A 19,994-nucleotide genomic window follows, 5' to 3' on the forward strand; every position below is an offset into this window, starting at 1 on the left:
TTCAGTGGTTTGGAATGTATTAAGAGGTTCGAACTCTCTACATAATGATGGCTACATGTAGGATAACTTACAAGTATTTCTACAGACTAAATGTAACTTCCCACCCGTACTCGAGAATGTTTACATTTAAATAAAGCATACCAATGATACATGGTCTTTGCTTCCTAACATATTTTCTGCTTTTCCTCCTTAGTGTTGATCCTTTCCAGACATTTTGATTTCTGGCTGCCTTTTAACAAAGCTGCTTTTCTGTACGTGTCTCAGTGAAGGGCGAGGTGGGTGTAGTTAGAAGGTCCTGCTTTGGTGAAAGAGCGAACACACAGGGCTTCAGTCTGAAGTTAGACGGTAGTGTTAGGAGGTTACAGTTCTGGTCGTGTAATTAGTATACACACACAGTCATAAACATGATTTTGTTTATTAATTTGCTGTGATGCCCAGTACTTAAAAGGAGGAATTTATAGGCATTGACCTAACAAAGATCTTTAAGGCATATGCTTGGCTTTAAACCTGTGAATTGCCTCCCTGAGTTCAGTGGCCTAAAGCACGTGTTTGGAGTTGGGCACGGGTTTCTAGATGATCGATGAGTGTCTTTGCCTAGATAACTTTTGTTGCAGTTTTGTTAATTTTAGGTAATATTTCATGCCTGCCAACTCCTTCCCCACAGGTTCTGTGAAGACGGTAGTGGTTACCTTCAGGTTCTTGTTGCGGAGTAGAAGTACACGTTACAAGGAGTGCTATTCTCTGCATATCTTGAGGCTGAGTACATGTGTATCAGCAATCTGGCCAGGACTTAAGTAAGCACTTCAATAGGCAGGGCAGTGCCAGAGCCCTAGTGAAAGACAGCTCCGTGCTGTCGAACTGGTGAATAACTTCTCCTGTGAAGGCAATATGTGAGGTGTTGCAGTTCTGAAAAACTCCTATTGATCTATATGCGCTTACGTGTAGTTGAAAGTGTTTTGTCTGCTGGTTAAACAGCAACAAACTGAATTTAAGTATTTCACAGATGGAGAAAAAATAAATGGACGAACGTGATTTTGAAACAAATTGCATGCTATATTTGGTAGGAGGGAGAATGTGGTCTTTTTTCAATATAACTCAATTTTGAATCTTTCTTTTTCTTTCTCTTCCCTGTTTGATTGGAATTCTTGGCTGACACATGCTTGCTTTTCTTGTGCATACACTCTACGAGGCGCTCAGCTACATGTGATGACCCCACTGCTTTATTTCCTTGACTGTTGTACTGCAGCCGTGGATCAAATTCTCATCACTCTGCAAGGATCTTTCTTTTTCCTCTGTTAGCCAGATTCATGTGTGAGGAAGGGCATTTCTCTAACCTTACTGTACCCTTGTGATCCTTTCCACGCTAGCTTTCCTTTCGTCTCTTTTCACCTTTGATATACAGTCAGATCTTAAGTGGCTATAAACTGGTCTGCTCTGTTGAGCTGCTCCACTTTGTCAGCCTAGGAACTGGTCTCAGATGTCTAAATTTAGGCAGAAATCTAACTTAGGTTCTGTTTGAATAGGTTTTTAGCTCTGACCCTGCTTTGAGGAGCTGTCTCCCACGTGCATTTGGAGTGCTGCTGGTTTGTATTATGTCATGCTCTTCACGGATGTTTTTTTTTTTTTTTTTTTTTCCTTCCCTGGGAGCATTATTACTATTATTTTGCCTGAATCAAACCCACAAAAGAAAGCTGCAAGCAGAAGTGTTGAAATGCTAGCCGTGCTGATGGTATTGAAAGAAGCCTCCGTTAACTGGAGTGAAGCTAGGGCTCCATCTGAGAAGAGCGCAGCAGCGAGGTGCTAGCGTGCGCAGGCCTCTGACTGCAGCTGCGTCTTTCTAGAAGAGATGTCACACAGGAATATTTCGAAAGCTCTGACTGCAAACGGTAAAGTCAGACTTCCCATTCTGTTCTCAGTAACCCAGGCTGAGAGCTTCAGCGCATGCTGAACAATTACAGCATCTAATTTCCATTAGAAACTCATCAAGAAGTGAGCACCTAATTCTCTAGACGATTTTGAAAATTTCAGCCTGTGCTACAGAGCATCAATTTGTTTTCATTTAAAGTGCATGTTATGGGTGCTTCTTCCAGAAAGAGAAAATGTGCCGAGCCATAAAGAAAAATAAAGAGGCATTGTTATTAGCCAGCAGCTAAGTACACGTCCTATTTATGGAATTTCCCACCAGTGACTCAGAATGAATCATTAATGATTTCAAGTGAAAAAGATACCAGATTGTCTCCTCTCTGCTCACTGCGGGTGTGTGGGATGTAACATTCTGGTGGAAGAGGCAGCGTTTTCTGCCTGTGGGCTGCGGGACCCCTGCTTCTTCGCGTTGGAACCATATGTTAGCTGTAAGACCTGCTCACAGGGTTTGCAGTTAATCAAGTACATCGCTAGCAGCAGGTTGCAGGAAATGCTCTGCAGCAGAGCCCTTGCCAGCTGATAATAGCTGTGGGGCTGAGCAGCAAGACAAGGGAGGTTTAGCAAAGTTTTTTCCGAGTGGGTGAAGGTGGAAAAACACTCCACTTCTCATCATGCTGTTTCTGCATTCAAGTCAGTGGAATTGCGCTCTATATTAGAGAAAATTCATGGATGTGGTGGTTCCCTGCCATCACTGCTGCTACTGCAAAAAAGGTCATGTTTTGTTCTGTTTGGTCTAGCTGAATGGTCTCAAGGGTTCCCAACAGTTTATAGGATCCCAATCCTAAGAAGATCCCAATCCTAGCTGCTTATTACTTGGCCAAGTATTAACCCCTTAGATCGATCTTTTTTTTTGTTTTGTTTTGTTTGTCTGCATCACTCATCTGACCTGATCTGGAGGTCAATTAATTTTCAAGTGGTTCAACTGTTTCTAAGAGTGAAATGGAAAAAAAAATATTTTTTCTACATGATCTTCCCATGTCACGTAAACAAGTACCAGAGAACAAAGCAATCATTTTCTACTTCAGAACAAGGACTTTGGCAGTAGGACATTATGAAAATGTGTTTTGCTATCTTTAGAAAAAAGTAATCAACATGTGGTTTAGTAATGAATGCAGTTGCCCTTGTGATCTTAACTTGGTTCCTTTTTGAGCTGCATTATGATTATGGCTGATAGCATAAACCAGACTTTCCACTGGTGCTTTTTAAAGAAAATCTTGTCTGGTAAGTGTTTGTTTCCCATGCTGAAAGTATTTGTATATGGGGCAAGAGGAACACTAACATGAGTTTCTTGTTCTTCCATTCTGCTTTTTTTTTTTTTTTTTTTTTTGATTGAGAAGCCAGGAGAAAATCAGAATTTTACAGCTCTCTGTGGTACAGGTTTTTATTGTATGACCTTGTTACTCCCCCACCCCAAAATTCCTGCTTCATTTAATAAAAAGTAATGAGGGTCTTCCCATGTTCAGTGTCCTTATTTATTTCCTTATCCAGTCTGTGAAACTAGCATTGTGTTCCTTTCACTGTAATACCTTTGTACTTATCAGATCTTCCCCAAAATACCTTCGTACTTATCAGGTCTTCCCAAAAATGCCTTTGTGATCTTCATAAGATAGGATAGGTGTAGTCGTCGTTTTAAGGGGTAGTAGTGAGCCTCTAATATATTTAGGGGTTGAGGGAGTCTGTTCTAATTTTGACAGACAATTTTTTTCTAAAATTTTTACTACCATTTAGACATTTTAAACACAAATTCCATTAACTTCAGGTGAGTAGAGAGAACTACAATGAGAGCTCAACATCTGCAGATTTTTCCATATAGTATTTATTGCACCTGTATGTTAAGTTTAAAAATGTAAGTATAGTGCTGTTTCCTTCTTAACTGTGTGTCGCTTACTCTAGGAAGCCTATATTGTTATCAAAGGCATACTATAATTATATCCTTAAAAACTATACAACTAACTGTAAAAATTATTGAATTCTCTGAAACAAAACTTGCAGTCCTCTTTTCTTGAATGTGAATAAAACCACTTGCTTTTGGTATTTTAAGGATTGAATTTAATATTAATATATCTGAGGGGAAAACTCTGTGTGTAATCTGCTACCAGATTGTTTTCTAACAATATTAAGTTTTTACTACTCTAAGTGTTAGTATCACTTACTGAAAACGTTTCTTTTGTTGGATAGACGATGGGAAGGTGGAGATCCAGGTGTATCCAACCAGAAGACACCAACTACTATCCTCTTAACACCAGAAAGAAAGTTTCATAGCTTTGGGTATGCAGCAAGAGATTTCTACCACGACTTGGATCCCAATGAATCAAAGCACTGGTTGTATTTCGAGAAGTTTAAGATGAAGCTACATACCACAGGTGTAAGTAATAAGTCTCAGATAATTCTGCATTTGCTACTCACCTCATCTTGGCTATGCAGTGCGCTAGATTTTGCCTAAAGATTGTGAACTGGATGTGAAGGAGATCTATTTCTAAGTTTAGAGAGTGAACAAAGTAAATGAAACTTTTCAGTTAACATATTCCGATTCATTTTGCTTCTTGCTGTGTTTGCCAAGTGTATTTTGCCTGTATTCTTTCTAGATCTCAGAAGCTCAGTATCTGCCTTGCTTTAATCTTCAAGGCCTAATTTTCTTGGGTGAAATTGATGGCCTTGTAGGGAGTCTGCAAGAGGTCAGTTTGTTCTATAAGATTTGTTCAAGGAGCAGAAATAGAATATAAAAGCCATAATGAACTCTTGTGCAAAGGAACAGATTTGTCCAGAGTTCTTTGTACTAACTGCAAGTGGAAATCATATTGTTAATTTTACATTATTCTGCTGATTATATTTAGGTCTTTCAACTAAACCATTGTAGAGTTTTGGGACTTGGCCAGTACTTTCTGTATTGAGGTATTTTCTGGTTTCATGTGTTGGTGAGAAGTCAAAAATCTATGCTTTTAACTTTTAACTTGGATTAAATATCTTGCATATGCAGCTTTGTTGCAATTAATTACAGATATAATTTATTGTAATTACTTAATACTTGCTCTGTATTGCTCTGTCTGCCTGCAGTTCTTTGTAGACATGGTAGGTGTTTAAAAACAAAATCTAAAATAAACGCTAAATGTCATGCTCCAGGAAATTCAAGTGATGAGTTAGATCCTCTTCAGAACAGTTCTGTCACTTTTTCCTAGCCAGGTGGATAAAGAAGAATTCCCTTTCCTCAAGCACTGGGAATTAATTTTATGTTTATCCTTTCCTTTGAATAACTTCCAGTTATTTTCTTTCATGTAGAACCTTACCATGGAGACGGACCTGACAGCTGCAAATGGCAAAAAAGTCAAAGCACTTGAGATATTTGCTTACGCCCTGCAATTCTTTAAGGAACAGGCATTAAAGGTAGAATAATGCTTCCTTATCTAGATTCTCTATATTTATAACCAGTATAAACGTGAACCTAACATTTCTAACCTTGCTGAGCTTTGACCTCAGTGGTATTTGATGTAAACAAAGCAAGGCAGCTGTAGAAACTCTAGGCAGGCTGTGGACTCTGCAGAACTCACAATAGCCTGCCGTGCTTTCCCCTTGCACAGGGGAAGCTTGATTCAATAATAGTAGCTGTATCACTTTTGATGCTGAGTTCTGAATATTTTCTTGTTGGGATAAATATTTTGTTTGTTTGTTTTTTCATGTAAAATGTTGATTCGAAAAGAAAACTCTAAAAGTGTAGGAGCTGAATTTCAACATTTCATTCAATCTGCATATTTAACTTGCCAAGAATTAAATTTTAGACTGGATTCTGGCCTTGTCCCTCACGCTTCAGCCACTGGGACAATTCAGTGTTCTGTGTTCACTCGAGGTTCTCTCTCGTGTTAGTCAGCATTGTGAAACACAACAGAGGGGGCACCTACCAATCTCTGCTGTCCCAATCTGACATCATCTTTGTCGACCACAGGGACGCTGGATGAGCTGGAATTATTTTGCAACAGAAAGATTATTAAGAGCTGATTTACAATTGGGTGACTTGAATCTCATTGTACGTTTGTACAGTGATGACTTGCTGAGGTGTACAAGCTGGCTAACATGGTGGAAATAGTGTAATTATGTTAGTGCAATGATCTGTGTAAGCTACTTGAATCGACAGAGCAACAGAGTATGTTAGCCTGTGTGGAATTCTGCATTAGTGCAGATCCATAGCATTTGTTATCCAGCCATCTCGGGTACCTCTGCACAACACTTTATTCTGTTCCACGCAGCTAAATTGCATCGCATGTGCCAAAGAGCCACAGGTGGTTTATGGCGTTGCAGCCATGTGCTGACCCTTTGCAGGGGTGAATTTCAAGTTATGCTGTGAAATGTCAGTTGGTTGCTCTCATCCTGAATGCAAGTCTGTACAGAAAATCTAACAAGCATTAGGGAGAACATAAAAGTAAGACAGGCATTTGTTAGAGCTTTAATTTGTAAATCTATACTGTGTTCTGATGTGCTGCCTCTATTTACACCATCTTTTTAACTACCGTGGCTGTTTTTTGTAGGGCGAATGCATTTTATTTTCTATTTCCAATTTGAAACGTTACAATGCTCACATCTTTTAATATTATTCTTGGGTCACAAGATTGTATGTGTTCTTCTCTTGTGAAATACACGTCTCCACTAAGCAGTTTGTAGATTTAAGGTCTCATGTATACAGTTGAATGTGAATTAAGTACACGTTAGTTTCAGATGCACCATTATACTGCCAATGTGTAGTAGTTGCTAGGCCAAGCCATAATCAAGCAAGCCTTGTTGATATAAAGCTAACCTACTTTTCTGAATGGGATTAATTTAGTTGCTGCAAGATATCAATCTGCTCTTTATGGTTCATAGGAATTATTGTATCATTACAACTCCAAATTCTTATCTTGTCCAAGACTGTATGCGATGGATTCTTGCATTGAACATTGAGTCACAGACTTGTACCTGTGCATTCATTGCCTGGGGAAATTCTTAGTGACTCTGAACGCTGTCCTGCCTGTTCTGGGCTGCATCCTTTCATGCTGTTAAAAAACACATCCCTGTGACTTGTGAGTGCATGCTGAAACTGATCAGACAAGCAGTGTGAATGAACTGTTCCTCTGGACTGTAATCTGTCCGTTCCTGGTGCCCTGTGTGGTATAAAGGTACTATTTTTCTACTGGGGATTTTTGAACTGCAGCATAGCTAAGCAAACACAACACCTTGGCACGGCACACGCAGAAACATTTTTTACATTCTGAAGGCCCGTTGTTCACCTTTATGAACCTTTCCCTGTTTGGATGGAGATTTAGATAGGACATATGGTAATGACATTTTATTTGGAACCTTTCCCAAAACATGTCAGTATATCACCTAATTTGCAAATACAGTACAGACTTCCCTCTTTTTAAGGGGGGAAAAAGGACAATAAAGGAACTAAACTACTCTTGAATGCTTGCTTAAAGCAAAATTTTCAAGGAGCAACCAGTCAATTTTTTTTAAGGCTTCAACTGCAATTTCCCCTTGTTAACTGAGATGTAAAAGCTTGATTTAAAGGTGAGTGATGTATAAAGATGGCATTGAAAAATCCAGATTGTAAAACATAATGTTCATCAATACCTCAAATATTTTTCTGTGTATGAACCAAGATGTAAGCGTGAATTCTTCAGGCTAACAGCAAATCCCACGCTATGACTAAGAATGTGTATAAACATTCCGCAATATTCAGCAGTACATGAGTTGCTTTTGGAAAAACTAACTTTTCTACTTCATGTTAAGCGGTAAACTTTTCTATATGCCTCCTTAAGAAGGTGTCAACCCCAATCCTGGCTTTTGGCACGGTAAGGCATTCTTGACAGGTTGGCAGTAATTTAAATGTTTGGATTTATAGCATAGGCGTAGTAGCATAACAGGAAAAAAAATCAGAAGAGAAAGTTTTTGTTACTGGAGCCAGCAAAAAATGTTTCCTTATGAAGTTGCCACACATCATTTTGTATTCACATCTTTTTCTTTTATGTAGGAGCTCAGTGACCAAGCAGGCTCTGACTTTGAAAACACTGAAGTAAGATGGGTCATTACAGTGCCTGCTATTTGGAAGCAGCCTGCAAAGCAGTTTATGAGACAAGCTGCCTACAAGGTAAGGTTACAGGGTGAATGTAAAAATGCCCCTTTAAAGCCCTAGCTGATAAGGTAAATGATAAAATGGTATATGGGACAATTAGAACTAGGATAAACTGTATAAAAGTGGTCTAGAAAAGAGTCAGACTAGAAACATTGAAAGAGAAGGTAACTCTAGGAAGCAGTAGCTTCAAGTCATATGTATTCACATTTTAAAAGTTTTTTTCTTTCTATTTACTTATATATATTGGTGTCCCTCACTGCACACTCTGGTGTTTTGGTCATCTTGTACACTGTATTCCTGCTGAATTCAGTGCACATGGAACAGATGCAGTTTTGAGACCCAAGGGAAAGCTGAATGAAAACAGTGGATGCAGTTTTGTTTTGTTGTTTTCTTTAGGTCATCACAGGCTTTTACAGTAAAAAAAAAAAAAATAAAAATAGTAAGGAAGAGTAGGGAAAGCACAGAGCATCCTCAGTGGGACTTTTTTTTTTTTTCTTGTTCCCATTTTCCCACAGTAGAAATGAACAGACTGTGAACCAGATAGTCTGGGTATAAAATTAAATTCAAATGTTATTTTCACCAGTAAGATGTTTATCTGCATTTAACCCTTCCCCCTCTCTAGCCCCCCACAAATGTACACATTCCATATTGCATGTCCTTTATTTCAAATTCACTTTGCGTCTGTGATATACTAGATGTATACATTCTTCTTTTCATCAGGATACTCATTTAGCATTTTGTTTTATTTATTTTTGGTCACAGACTTGCGTAACCCCTTGGCAGCAGATCTGTGATGCACAGTTTGTGAAATATCTAGTAGTTCATGCATAATTTGCAGAGTGCTCCTGGGAAGCACCCAGATTTTTCTAACTCTGTTTCTAACTATCTCTAATGTTGAGCAACATTTTTCTTAACAGTCTTTATTGTGGGATTGCTAATGCTAGTGCCAGAAGCAAAACACTCTTAAAGTTCTGATGGAAGGACACGGTTGTAGGTAAATCTGAAACACTAGAGACCCATTCATTATCTTTGTATATTGTTGTCTGCCTGCTGTCTGTGTGCATGTGTGCTCGTGAAACGGGAACTGTGACAGGAGCAGGGCAGGGCGAGGTAGATCTCTGGGCATCTCTCATTTGTGGCACAATGGAATGTCGTTGATTAGTGTCTGTGTCTGTGGTTTTGTCTGTGATTGTGTTCTTTTATCGGCAAGCTTGTTAAAAAGCAAGGACTGACAAGGCTTTTAACTTGGTGTGTGATCAATTGCAGGAAAACGTAAGCATTTAGGGAAATAATTGAATGTTTACTTGACACACACGGTTGATATTTAAAGTAATGGGGATGAAGACAGAAATGCAGAAGACAGTTCTGCGTTGCCATTCAGTCTTTCAGATTCCTATTGCTGGATCCAGCACGTGCTTCAAACCAGTGCATACTGATAGAGCAGAAGTTTCAGCCCTTGGTGCTAGCTATCGAAACATGCAAGCGTTATGAAAAGGAAAGCTTGTGTTCATGAGGGTAATTGGAGCATTGAGTGAAGTGTGAAAAGGCAGTGGTAGAGGCTTTGTTCCTGGAAACACGCTCAGGTACAACCACTAGTCTAAGATGAGAGTTAACTAGTGGGAAGTGAAATGAGGCGTGGAAATTTGCTGAAGTAATCTGTGGCAAGTGATGTAGCTCTAACAGAATAAAAGTACTGATTATTTCAGTCTTTGGTTCACAATGTAAAGCCCAGCCCTTCTGGAATTCTGAAATGGTTGTCTAGTCAAATCTAAATATTGCATGGAATTCCTAAAGTCAAGTGAAAAGCATTGTAGATGCTTCTGCACTCAAAGTCCATTAGCTTTTGTCCAACCTCCAATCTCAGTGCACCTCTGACATCTCTTCATCAATGTCTTGCTTTAACAAACCATTGCTAGCCTGGCACTGTTAATGTGTTGGAGGGCTCCCATGGCTCTCCCTTCCAGTTGTTGTCTGGCTTTGTCATTTGAGTGAGTAATCTGGGTGTTCCCTTCAGCTCACAGCTCTTCCTCTGACCTCCCATCCAGCCTAGCAAAATCTTGCTAATTCTGTCCGCACAACAGCTTTTCCTGTCCGTACCTACCACTGAGCTTTCATCAAAGCTGTCACTGAGTTCGCATCTCTGTTATTGCAACATCATTTCTTTGGCTTTTGCGACTGTAATCTGGCCTATTTTGCATCCCTTCAGAATGCTGCCACTAAAGGGCTTCATTGCTTCACATATGACAGAGAATCAGCCTACAGTTGCCTCCATCTGTGTCATCTCAGACATAAGCTGCATGTCCTGGACACAAGTATCTATAATGCTAACTCATTTTTCTCCTCTGAAACCTTCTATAAAATGTCTTTTTTATCACACATACAAAAACTTGACTGTGGTTGACCTACTGAGATTTGTAAACTTCCTTATTGCTTCTTGCTGTTACCCTGCCTGCCCTATCTGTATTCATCTATTGTACTTTTCTTATTATTAACACTTTATTTTTACTTTTCATACTTGAGTTGTTACCTCTGAAACTGGTATTTGTTTATTCTCATTTGTCTTGCTCTCTGGAACCTCCCAAAGGACTACATTTGGTAGACTGTAGAGATCTGCATGTCTTTACAACTCACTTTGTGATTCACAATTGCTTTCTTCCCGAATAACAGTCCACAGACACTTCTTGCTGTGCTACATATCCAGAGAGAGTTCTAAAGCTGTGATGCCTGTTGAGGTCTGCTCATGTTTGGAGGGAGCTCTGTGGCAAGAGCTGAGGGTGTCATCCCTGTAGGATCCACTTTGGTTTAAAATTACTTTCCCAAACGAATGTCTGCAGACATTAGGGTGGATTGCATCTGTGTTCATTACATCTCGAATAATGAGTCTTAGGATGCATCAGTCAGGCTTCCAATTTTCTCTACACATGAAGGATTAGGCATCATAAACTGTATTAATTTTTCTTGTTTCTGTATCCTAGTTCTTCTGTTTCAAATTCTTTGGTGTAGTTCTTTCAGAAGTGCTGTATTTACCAGCCTTAGAAGGAATCCCATTCTCATGAAGAACTCTCATCGTGAGTAATTAATTCAAATCACTGAAGTGTTTTCTTGTTTTGGAGACTTTGGCAGCGCAGTCCATTCGGACAGCATGTGGGAGGACTCCATCCGGCTCATGTGGGTGGGACGTGCCCTTATTCTTGTTCTTGCAGAAGCAAAGGCAGCCAAATGCACCTACCTGCACTGGGCCTGAGGTTTAGATGCCAACATGGAAAGATGCCTTAGGCCATCTAAGCAGCTTAGGCAAGCCCAATTCCTGCTCATGAACGTGGCCTGGCACTTACAGCTTCATCAGAGTTGTGTGTGAATGTGGACACAAAACCAGGATCCCGCCTCTGTTATCTGAGGTCATACTGACACAAAAAAATTCAGTGTTTTGTTAGTTTTGTATTACTGGGGGAGAGGGAGAGAAGTACCCACTTATGGGAGGATGGGACTCTGAAAGTATTCAAGACTATTTTTAAAGAAACCCATTGGATGTTGGTAGATGTGAGTAGTTTGTTCAGTCTTAAGAGCACTTTTTTGTCTTAATGTATTACTATAAGCAACACTTTCAGTCTCTCTTTCAAATGAAATTCAGGCACTGTAGATGGTTTATCAGAGAAACGCAAGATCCAATATTCTTGGCAGAACCTTTCTTTTTAGCAAAGGCATTCTTCCAGCTCGTGTTTCAATACAAATTCTTCAGTCACAGTAAGTGTGGAGCAGAATCTGGAGGCTGGAATTTCTTGAACATGCCAATAGAAATAAAGTTTTAAGGAAGAGTTCGGAGTTTGACAGGACTATGTGAATGCAGAAGCTGTAAGATAGGAAAGTAAAACACGATATACAAAATGCACTCAGGACAGACCAAAAGAAAAGGAGAGAGTGTTTTTTCATAAGCTTGCCTCAAATACCTGTAATCTTACAAATATCAGTCAGCTGGTCTACTTAGAGATATTATAGTTTATTTTTTTTCTTTTAATATGACCTGTTGCTTTTGAAATGCAGTTCTAGAGCTCTGACATAGATTTATATTCCAATTACAAAGAGCAAATAAAATTATCTGCATGGTAAGCTTGTATAAATAAGCAGACAGGCAGTCTAGGTTATAGGATTAAGCACGTGAGCCTGGAATTCTAGGGATTTTCCTTGACTGGCTCTTACACTGAATATTTATTAATATTTTCACATCAGTTTCATCATAGAATGACTATGATGAGAATTATTTAATACATTGTCTTCTGGGCTTACATTTCAGAGATCAGTACTAGCCTGCTCTGTAGGAATGTTCAGAGAAAAGTAAACAAATTTGGTAAAAGGGTAATGTGATGACACATGAAACCCCTTGCCAATAAAAATCTGAAGTAGTGTGGAACGTAGCATTTAAATAACCATGTTCTCTTTCCAGAGCTTTGAATGAATTGTATCATATCAAAAAGGGATGTTGCAGGGGGGAAAAGCAAACAAGCAAAAAACCCATCTCTCTCCAAAAACACTTGTCCCTCCAACTACAAAGCAAGATTTTATGATGGGGAATGGGAACAGTGAGCAATATGGAGAATATTGCAACACCTTTTTCCTGTAAATAAATAGTACAGCCTCATTTGGATAGCGTGCGTATGACTGATGTTGCTTCAAAAGGATATTGCTGAACAAGAATAGATTGAGAACAATGAATGTGACAGCACACCTGGAAAGCCTGTGTGAGAACTTAGAAACCAGTCATAGAAAAGACTGGTGCTATTAACCTTAAAAAGGAAATGTGCTAGATGTTATCCAGAAACATCTTACATTGTCATCTCCAATCAGTGTTCTCTGTAACATTCATTTGTTTCTGCACACAACTTCTAACTTTTTTTTTTTTGTAAAAATAGCAGGAAATCCAGTGCTATTAAAGGCAACATTTTTTCCTCTAAGTGATGAGAATGTAGAAGTCACTGTCAGGAATGAAAAGAGGTTGGGTGCTGAACACTTCTTCAAGAACTGATAGTTAAAGGACTGCGAAGGATATCCCAACTTGTCACAACATTTTATGAAAAGGGTAAAAGTCCTCAAATGTCATGATTTAACCAACCTCCAAATGTCTGTGATAAGCCTTAACACAGAAAACAGTTTTTAGATTGTCCTGTGAAATGTCACTTTCTGGACATTGGAATATCTCCAAGATGATGTTTTAGGCTAAATTTCAGTGTGACCCAGTGTTCCTATATACCGATGATTACCATTTATTCTTATCTACAGTATTTTTTTGGAAAAAGGGATGTTTTAGATTCTGTCTGTCTTGAAACCAGTTAGGAGGAGCAAGTAAGCCATGTCTTCCAGATGAAATGAGACTCTGGCTTAGAAGGGCTCACTTGGAGCTACCTGCATGGGCTCTGCGTTTTGTAAATCTCTGCAGCCTGTAATAAAAATAGCACAACTTTTTTTTTTTCTTCTTTTCCGCCCACTGTTGTCTCAGATGCGCATGTTTGTTCTGTCGTCAGATATTTCTAACAGAAATGAATCTACCTTTTGGAAGGCATTGATTTTTCTTTCATTTTAGGGGGGGAGAGAGAGAGAAAGAAGAGGTTAAAATAATTATGGCCTTCCTAGCTTGTATTGCAGTGTGTGCTGTCCTCTAAGAGAGGGACTTTCTGAGAGGCAGGAAGCTGGAGACAATGGAGATGTCGGGACAAATACGGAGACTTCCCGTGGAGTCTAGTTGCACCTAATGAGAGCTGTAACAGTGTAAAGTAAAAATATAACTGATGAATGAGTAGCTTTAATTAAAGGACAGTAAAATGCATTAATGGTATCTCTCCTGTCACTTAGTGCAGTTCTGCTTATCCGGTTGTGCGAGATGTGCTGTGGTTTGAGAAACCTCTGATAATGTTGACCTAGAAGCAGCAGCTGTGCCTAGCTGCTCTGTCAGGATTTTCGTACAAACAGCAAGAAAAATGAGTTTAGGTCCCATTTCCACCATATATGGAGATGGTAGTGGGAGCAACGGCCCCGTGCCGGGCTATTTACGGATTCCTGAAGTAGCACCGGGCTCCTTGCCAGCATCTGCTACCTAAACCGCCCCTCAGCGCAACGGAGCAAAGCAGCCTGCGTTGTAGGCCCGACCTACAGACACCAGTGAGTGATGCCGAGGGAAAAACTCGGTGACCCAAAGGTCCTTTAAAATGTAGGCTATGAGCTTGGATGTGCTCTCGCAGTTCGGTCATTTCCCCTCTTCGTTTGATCAAAAAAAACTAGAGGGACTTAACCTGTTTGGTGTCTGTGAAACAACGTGAAATTAAGCTAAGCTTCTTTAAGCGTTGTATTTTTTGGTTTGTAAAGCTTTTGCAACTGAAGTTCGTTTCTGTGTCTAGGGACAGAATATATTTTTGTAGTTTATACTTGCTATAAACTACATAAAAAGCCAATGGTGTTCAGGCATAAGTAGCACTGGGAAGCTGATGATTTCTTTAAAAGAGCATTTAGTGGAGGCAAAAGAGACAGAAGTGTGTTAATGTATCAAGAGTCCTGATTATTTGTAGCTTCTGAGGTTCTCTGGAGTCTATGCTTTCATTTTTGTGGTATTAAGATCTTCTTAATCATAAGGATTAAAATGTTTATGAAGGGATATGTTTGGAAGGATTCTGCATCTTGTAGCTATGATTAATCAAGGAGTGCAAATCTACACAGTGGGAGCTCAGCACAGTGGGAAATGTGTACTAATTGATCTCAGTTTACACATTTTAATTACCCAGCCAGGTCCACATGAAGGCAGAGGCAGTTGACAAAACCATCTGCTAATCCAGTTCTGTAATTTTTTTCTTTGCCACTTCTGAGTCACAAGTTGGAATTTTTGCAGGTTTTCTTTTTATTTTGCTAAGCAAGTAAAATAGGTTTTCCTAGCACTCTAGGTCCAAGTGGGTAGATGGATCTGTGTCTGCCATATAAAGTTGTCTGTATCTTCCTTGAGATACATAACATCCAGACCCTCTCCTCCAGCGGTTGTCCCTATGAGGTAGAATCTCCTCAGTTGTGTGAAGAAACGTGAATGTTACACACAGCAGGGGTACATGTTTCTCAGGATCTTAAAAATTTTCTGGAAGGACACTGAAACTGATGGAAATAGTGGGAAATCAGAGTCTTTCCTCCATCTGAAGGAAAGGCTGTGCTAGATGGGAGTTTCCAGTCAAAAGGCTTTAAGCTACAATCAGCAGTTTAGTAGGGGAGTGCGCTAAGTCCACAAACAAATGTAAATCAGTGTGGACTTGGTCTAAAATAAATGGGTAGGATTATTTATACTAAGTTCGTAGAAAGGACAGTGAAGGAGGATAAATGATCGGTCTAAAAGACATCTTAGGTGCCAGTATTGTACTACAAGACAGAGAAAAGAAATAGCTGAATGTGGAAACTGTGGCAAAAAATATTAAGCCAAAAGGTGAAAGCACCGGTTAAAAAAAAGTAAGATGCCACTTACAGAAAGCTATAGTTAGCATATAGTTTTCTTGGCAAAACAACTCTCAGTAAAGGCCATTTGTGTCTCTTTAATAAAATCAGCCTGAGCCATAAAGACCTAAAAATAGGTTATTTTGAGCAAGGGAGACAGACGACATAAAACACTACGAAGATACTTAAGCAGGAGGAGTTGGGCTTCCCTGTTGTGGTAACCAATGCATGCCTGTGGTACAAAAAGCATTTCTGCAATAATATAACATGAAAATTTGAAAAGCTTATGAGAATTTAATGACTTAATTTTTCTAATGCATGCTAGTCATAAAACTTGCAACTAATGTTCTCTGCACCTTGGGGAATACAATGTAGTGCAGCAAAAAAAATCTTGATGATGCCACTTGGCGATATGCTTCCATTTACGGCATAAATAAATGTGGTCTATTGCAACAAGCATTTGGGGGCAGGCTTCTACATCGCCCTAGTGGAAGTATGGACTTGGTGCCTCTGTGGTCCCGTGTACCTTCCTACAGCCTCAGCAAGTTGTTGTTCAGTGATGTGTGGGTCACCTTCAGTAACACCGATTTGGATTTATTTGTTGGCTTGATACCAGTGAAAATTTTGGAGGAATGGAAGGGCAGGAGCACAACAAAAGGAAGTCATCGGAGGGGTTGTGTAGCCTGCTGTGTAAAGAAAAATATGGCTCATTTCAGAGGCTTGCTGTTGTTCCTTACCTTGTAAGAGATCCAGGATTCTTCCAAGTAGAAAACTTTGTCTACTACCTGGGATTACAGAGATTACTGTTGTTTCATTTGCTTATTTCCTCTTCTGCTGCTGCTCTAAAAGCAGGAGCTAATTGATATTTTTAAGAACAGCACTTGGATATAAGTGATGGTGGTGAGGTTAGTGTAAATATCTGAGTTTAAATCTGTTAAAATATCATTCCACTGATACCTTTGAGGTAGATTTATGTGCACATCAAACCTTACCCTAAATTCAGGTATAGGACATGTCTAGACTTCTGAGACCAAATGTGATTTTTTTCCCTCCTCAAAGCCTGCCCGTTAGTTTCCAGACCATTCCACTTGGACATCTGCTCATCCGGCCCACTTAAAACCCCTGAGTGTCCTTTCTCCGCAAACTACAGAGTTCCTTCCTAGAAAAGGGAAGTGTAATTAGAGGAGGACGTTTTTGGATTTAAGATAGCAAAAGAAGTAATCCTGTCATCACGCCATAAAGAAATGGTAGTACTTCTTCAACTTCGTTTCTGTCTGGGAAGCAGCTGCTTCTAGAAATTCATTTTCAGTGGACATCTCCTGAAGGCAGCGGAGAACAGATACCATTGCTGTGGATATGCAAGCCCTCACTTTCTGCCTTGATAGGGGCAGCAGAATCTTTTTAATTGGGAGAGATTCAGGGCAGTTGTCTCTGCAGTCTGCCACAGAGAGCGAAGTGGCACCTGAATTTTCACACCACTACTCCCAGTAGTTGGTAAAAGGCAGCCAGAATATTTCCTCTGTTCCCACTGAAGGTGTATGGATGTACCTCCTCCTAGTGAAGCAGATGCCAGTGCAATGGAAGAACAGAAAAGCAGGAGGCTTATAACAGGGATAGATGCTTTGTGACTGCATCAAAAAGCATTAAGAATAGCATGTTTGAAGTTTTGGGTGCACTTATGTGCTGCTGGGAGATGTGGCAGCCGTCTCTGCGCAGTCTATTGAAAATAGATGTGAGCTCTGAGAGCAATCACAGTTCCAGTGACTGGCTGGTGCAGATCTGAGCCCAAGCTCACGAGCTTGCTGGAGTAGCTGCACGTCAAAAGAGTCGAGCTTTGTTACATTTATCATGGAGTGACTGAATTGGAGGTGGTGCAGGGCAAGGGCAGAGCAAGTTGTACCTTTACAGTATGTATCTAGATAGATGTAAACATAAATTCTACAGGGTCTTAAAACTCCTCATCTCCTTCAGTCTCTGTAGCCCCACAGGGTCCGAAAGTTTCTTAGAGTTTCTTGTTGAGAGTCCGTGTCTGCAAACTTCTGTAAAAGTTCATGACTCTCCACCTTCCCTTGTTCCTCTGCGTTCTCTGGGCTTGTTGCAGTTTTGGCTCTGAGTAAACGTGCTGCAGCAGCACAGTCACCTCCTCACCTCTTAAAGCTGTATGGGAATCATACAGGCTTTGGAGGATTTTTCGAGAGATAAAGCAGTGGCGAAAGAGAGGAATCAAAGACTAAGGGGGTAAAACAGTGGCAGTTTCTCTTGGCCCTCTTCCCAGACCCTCCCACAGTTGCAATACACACACTTCTCTATGCTTTTATCTCTGATTTCCATCTCTCACCTTTGCCAGGGCAGAACACTGAGACCTTAGGACTAGTCTGTAAAAGCCTAAAATCTCTTCCTTGGAGAGTTCAGCATGTTTTTTTTTGTTGTTGTTGTTGTTGATTGTTTTTTTGTCTGTTTTTTCCTTTGAGAAGTAAACAAATGACCAACATTCCTTCTACAAGCAAAGATTTTTTTATCAATGAAAGCATAACTTGAGGTTAAACAGCTTGCACACATTTCTGCATGATTTGCTCATATTCTGCATGGACAGTCTGATAGGTGTAAAATAATTCAAGATTTTTCCAAGGGCCTTTTTCTTTGAGTTGTAGAACATGCCTGCTAGTTTTGGAACGGGGTGATATTCTGCTGTCAGGGTACGATTTTGAATTGTAAATTTTCTGAGGTTTTTGAACTAAGACAAGCCAGTTAAAGGACTTTCTCTCTCTTTGAGAGAGGTGTGACAGAGGGGAGCCCTTTTTATCAGTATTGGATATCCTACAACATGTTGTTTTCTGCAAGAAGACATTTATCTTAATATTTTGACTAGAAGTGTGGTCTTAATCCTTGTAATACTTACATAGTGAATACTGTATTCTTTCAATATTTTTATGGTTCTGTTAGCATCACTTATAGGAGTTCAACTGTTTTCAGTACCCTTTTTGCTCCCACTGCCTAGGAGAGCTCCATGTTTTCTTGCCTAGTACTTCATGGAGACCAGAAGCCCTTGAGACTGCCTGCTTTTCTTCCTTCTCTGGTTTACGTGATGTATTTTAGGAGTTTCAAAGGCTTGTGTTATATCCTAGATTTAGTGCATTTTATTGTTTTATAAGTGAAAAAAGGGAAATTATACAAAGTTCAGAAGGCCTGATAAATATGGGTTTTGGTAGTGGAATCAAATAGCCCTTACAGGCCCAAAGAATTCCAAGTTCAGGTTGCAAATATTATAAACTGTAAAAGTAATGTGTATGATCTAAAGTATAGAAATGCACAGGTAGGGCATCCAGACAAGTTCTACTCATGGCCAGGTAACAACAACCCCAAGCAAGACAAATCGAGGCAGTCTGACCATGCTTAGCGAAGGCATCTATCAGAGTGAGACAGCCTAGCCATCTGTAACAAATCGCTGCATCTAACCAGTGACCACATAAATGCAGAAGTTCTGACTGTAGCCAATACTGCTTCACAAAATTCATTATTCAAAGAGCATGCTGAAAGTAAAAGTCACGCTTCATTACAGTTCCAGGTGCCACATTTATCTTCTTGCTTTTCAGAGTGAGATAATGCCATGGTTTCTGAACAGCTGGTATGAGGGACCAACATTACAGGGTGCACTTTACTTCTTATCATAGGATTAGCTTTATTAATAGTTTAGTAAGCAGAAATGTAATATCAAATGGATTTTGCTTTGGTCCAAAACAGCTTGCTAAGTAGCATGATCTGGTATGTGTATCATAGATAGCCAGCCTTGATGTTTTAGAGTCCCAGCACCTACCATTCCAACAAATTCAGTAATAGCTCTGTTCTGAACCTGTACTTGGATATTGAGCTGGATACTCAGAAATTGATATGTTTGCTTTAGGGGATTGTTTCCCCAAATTCGGCCTGAATTATTTGTAAAATGTTATATGGGAAGCAATATATATACATATATATATATATATATATATGTATACATATATATGAATACAAAACAATTGAGCTTCAAGATTTGTTTTCTTGTGCTTTTAAGAACAAGACCATATGTCCTCCACAACCAAATATAAGAAAATGAATTAATTAGGAATTGAATTTCCCTCCCTGAAAAGGCACAGGACTGAGGCAGAATTTTGGGGGTTAAATTGTATTAGTGTTTTAAACTCAACTTCTGCATTCTCGATGCATCAAATCGATAGTTTTCTCTGTATTAAATCATTTTTTAAAATAGTCTTAAAATGGCTGTGGTTTAAGGCTCCAGGACCTCTTAGGACAGCTGTGTTTTTTATGTTTTCAGACATAAAAAGTGTAGCCTTCATATAAAAAAAAGCATAGTGCAAGGAATGTTTCCTTTTGATCCCAGGAGACTCTCTAATTGCAAAGATGACTGAACTTCGTACAGAACTCTGTGAGGTCCTGAATAATTGTGGGCTTGTTACAGTGAGTCTGATTCTGCTGTCGTACTGTCAGATCCAGAAGGCTTCCACTCAGGGATACTGGCAGG

General features: G+C 39.6%; 1 protein-coding gene across 1 annotated transcript in view; it reads left to right on the forward strand.

The window, feature by feature from the left end:
* HSPA12A (heat shock protein family A (Hsp70) member 12A) overlaps positions 1-19,994 on the forward strand; it is a 57,041-nt gene that overhangs the window by 18,403 nt on the left and 18,644 nt on the right. The window contains exons 4-6 of the mRNA XM_050711953.1: positions 4,102-4,288; positions 5,200-5,304; positions 7,919-8,035. Coding sequence (XP_050567910.1) covers positions 4,102-4,288; positions 5,200-5,304; positions 7,919-8,035 — 409 coding nt within the window. The remainder of the gene's footprint in view (positions 1-4,101; positions 4,289-5,199; positions 5,305-7,918; positions 8,036-19,994) is intronic.

This window comes from Cygnus atratus, chromosome 7 (assembly GCF_013377495.2).
Source record: "Cygnus atratus isolate AKBS03 ecotype Queensland, Australia chromosome 7, CAtr_DNAZoo_HiC_assembly, whole genome shotgun sequence".
Lineage (NCBI taxonomy): Eukaryota > Metazoa > Chordata > Aves > Anseriformes > Anatidae > Cygnus > Cygnus atratus.